Genomic DNA, 3046 nt, shown 5'->3' on the forward strand with positions numbered 1-3046 from the left:
TATATTTTCTGTAATAAAACGTTTTAATGAAGAAAAATCATAATTATGTAACATGTTATCGTTTGAGTTATCGTGCGGAATTTATGGTATATTTGTACGCTGAGCGTTTAAATATACACGCTCAACGTGTATTTTGGTATCGCTCAAGCGATTTCACACTTTAGCCGAAATGGAACGTCATAGTTATATGCGGTATAGGTAAATAATGTGGCATACAATCGACAGACAAAAACGAGCGTATCCGGTAACAGAACTTCATAAAACAGTTATTTGTACAACTTATCGCCCGTGATTGCGATTTAGTAAAATTAGGGCTATACACAACTTTCTCACACTTGAGCTTAAGTAAACGGCGAGATATCATAAATCCATAACGAACGGACAGTGATTAAATATCTTTTGCGTAACTGTATATTAGTGATTTTTTTCATATTAGAAAAAAAATCTGTTTATATATAACAGAAACTTCGACATTCTCCGTTTGCTGATATTGTTTATACCAGCAATTAGCCAAAGAATGCCGGAATTGCATTCGGAATAAATCGTAATTGTACGGAAATAGCACAGTGTCATTATGGATCCATTACTTTAAAAGGTGGAAGAGGCTACTACATCACATCACGGTATTGCTTTGCGGGGTTCACTTGTAAATCGGATTTTAGCACTCTGCAAGACACATCAAGAATATCTAGGTAGGTAAAAAGATTACTTTTTTTTATTTTTTTATTTTCAGTTTGAAAGACTATAGTATATTTCTAAAAACGTACAATAGAACAACTTTCTGATTTAACATATAAATAATTATTTTAGGCAAATGTCAACAAAATACCCTCTCGATAAAAAGCAGGATTAGAATAAAAGCCTGTTTCAAATGTGAGCCATCAATTGATACAATAAAAAGTGTCAGAAAACTATTAGCCAAGTTGAAAAATAAACCACCTCAATTTTCTACACTTATCCATATGAATAATGATACGGAAGAAGTATCGTTATAAAACTATGTAGAAAAAATATTATTTGGTATAAAATAAGTAAAGTTTGCAATTCTATTTACATACCACTACAAGACAGGTGTTAAGCATATAATCTGCATGTATATAAATCAGGACAATATAACTGCATTTTTGAACAAAAATGTTCCCATATAATTACAACCATATTTGTTTGCGCAGTTTGCCTGAAATAAAATAATCACTGAATACTTCTTAATTTTAATATTAACAGAGGATATTACATGAGTGTCTTTTAATATTGAATTTATTAAACTCGGCTGAGCCTCGCATTTTATTATTTTATTCAACTCGTATGCTAAATTCAATACGAAAAGGCAGTCTCCTCTATTTACATAACACCTACTTTCAGATATTCGGAAAAAATGAAACAAATAGGGATCATCCTTCTATTATTGCAAATATTTTTATCACATGTTTGACGTCGCGGGTGTGTAATAAAGCCATTAAATAAAAATGATAATACACTTAGTGTAATAAAGGTTTGACGTCGACGTCGTTTATAGTGTAGGAGTCGTTGGTCAGATTGACTTGTTTATATAGTAAACGAAAGTAGAATTTTTTATGTTTCGACAGGAAAGGCTAGAATATTACATTTGTGACTTTTACATTTGATTTATTAAACTCGTTCAATTAAATTGATAAATTGCTCGGCATTCAGAGCCTCGCATTTTATTATTTTATTCAACTCGTATGATACATTCAATATGAAAAGGCAGTCTCCTCTATTTACATAACACCTACTTTCAGATATTCGGAAATAATGAAACAAATAGGGATCATCCTTCTAGTTGGTTTGCTGATCATAGGAACAGAAGCATGGCATATACTATGGAATACCAAAATCGTTAAACGCGATGCGTATGGCGCAGTTTACAAAGAAGATGATGCGAAAGATTCAAACGCTATTACCGGTAATGGTGACAGTAACCAAGACAAGAAAAACAGCATCGCTGACGTAAAAGTAGACACACAAGATGTTGTTGGTAAACACAAAGCAGACAACTCCGGTCAATTAGAAAAAACACTGAAAATGAAAGACAGTAAAAGGAAAGAAAAAAATAATAAATCTGATGACTTGGCTGCTTTGAAACGTGAAAAGCATTGTGGCAAAAAAATAGAAAGTCAGCGTGTCGGACAGGGTATGAATAAAGAGGACCAAAGCCGTATGGAAAAATGTTTGAACAAGGAAGCCTGTAAAGGTAGAAGAAGAAAGAACAAGAAGAATCAGAGCAACGATAAAAAGAAAAAGAAAAATGAGGACAGTGGTCAAACGGGAAAGAAGTATGAGGGCAATGGAAAAACAAGAAAGAAAAATGGGGACAATGGCAAAAACGGAAATAATAATGAGGACAATGAAAAAACGAAGAAAGATGGCAGAAGGAAAAAGGAAAAGGAGAATAATGACAGTGGTAAAAAAGGAAAGAAGAATGAAGGAAGAAGGAAAAAGGAAAAGGAGAATGATGACAGTAGCAAAAAGGGAAAGAAGAATGATGGTAGTGGCAAAACGGAAAAGAATAGTGCAGGCAGAAGGAAAAAGGAAAAGGAGAGTGGAGACAGTGGCTATAAAGAGAAAGGAAACAAGGTCAGTGTTGATGAGGACAATAAAGCATCGCAATGAAAATAAAGAAAGGTATTTTTTTAATTTTCATTTAATCTTTAATCGAAGAGCATGTTATATGAATTTTTTACACTATTATATGCAAGTTATTAATATATATTTTGGAGTAATTACCAATTTTTCCTGAACATTTATGCAATTTAAATATACAACTAAAACTAATTGTATCATATTTGACAGAAATAATGTTTTATTAACTTCGTATTCATACTTTTATTTATAGGTTTTTTCCTGAACTTATATTGATTTGCATATATGCGATTTAATACAAACCAAGACGAATTGACAAAACACACTTAAAAAATCACACATTACATGCCTTGAATATACTACAACTTTAGATTCCTTACTGTTTGTTAGCGAGTCAAATCAGCGCCGGGTAATACTTGTTCGGTCTACCTATTGTTACCTATCG

The 3046-nt window shown here is 32.3% G+C and overlaps 1 protein-coding gene across 1 annotated transcript; it reads left to right on the plus strand.

The window, feature by feature from the left end:
• Window positions 1-226: 226 nt before the first annotated feature.
• On the plus strand, window positions 227-2631 carry LOC128547564 (nucleolar protein 58-like). Its single transcript, XM_053520567.1, has 2 exons — window positions 227-692; window positions 1761-2631. The coding sequence occupies exon 2, from the start codon at window positions 1774-1776 to the stop codon at window positions 2629-2631; it is 858 nt and encodes a 285-aa protein (XP_053376542.1). The 5' UTR covers window positions 227-692; window positions 1761-1773.
• Window positions 2632-3046: the final 415 nt, after the last annotated feature.

Source organism: Mercenaria mercenaria, chromosome 12 (genome assembly GCF_021730395.1).
Source record: "Mercenaria mercenaria strain notata chromosome 12, MADL_Memer_1, whole genome shotgun sequence".
NCBI classification, from domain to species: domain Eukaryota; kingdom Metazoa; phylum Mollusca; class Bivalvia; order Venerida; family Veneridae; genus Mercenaria; species Mercenaria mercenaria.

What these genes read in the sequence shown, in the direction of transcription:
- LOC128547564 (XM_053520567.1), top strand. Translation starts at nt 1,774, where the DNA reads ATGAAACAAATAGGGATCATCCTTCTAGTTGGTTTGCTGATCATAGGA.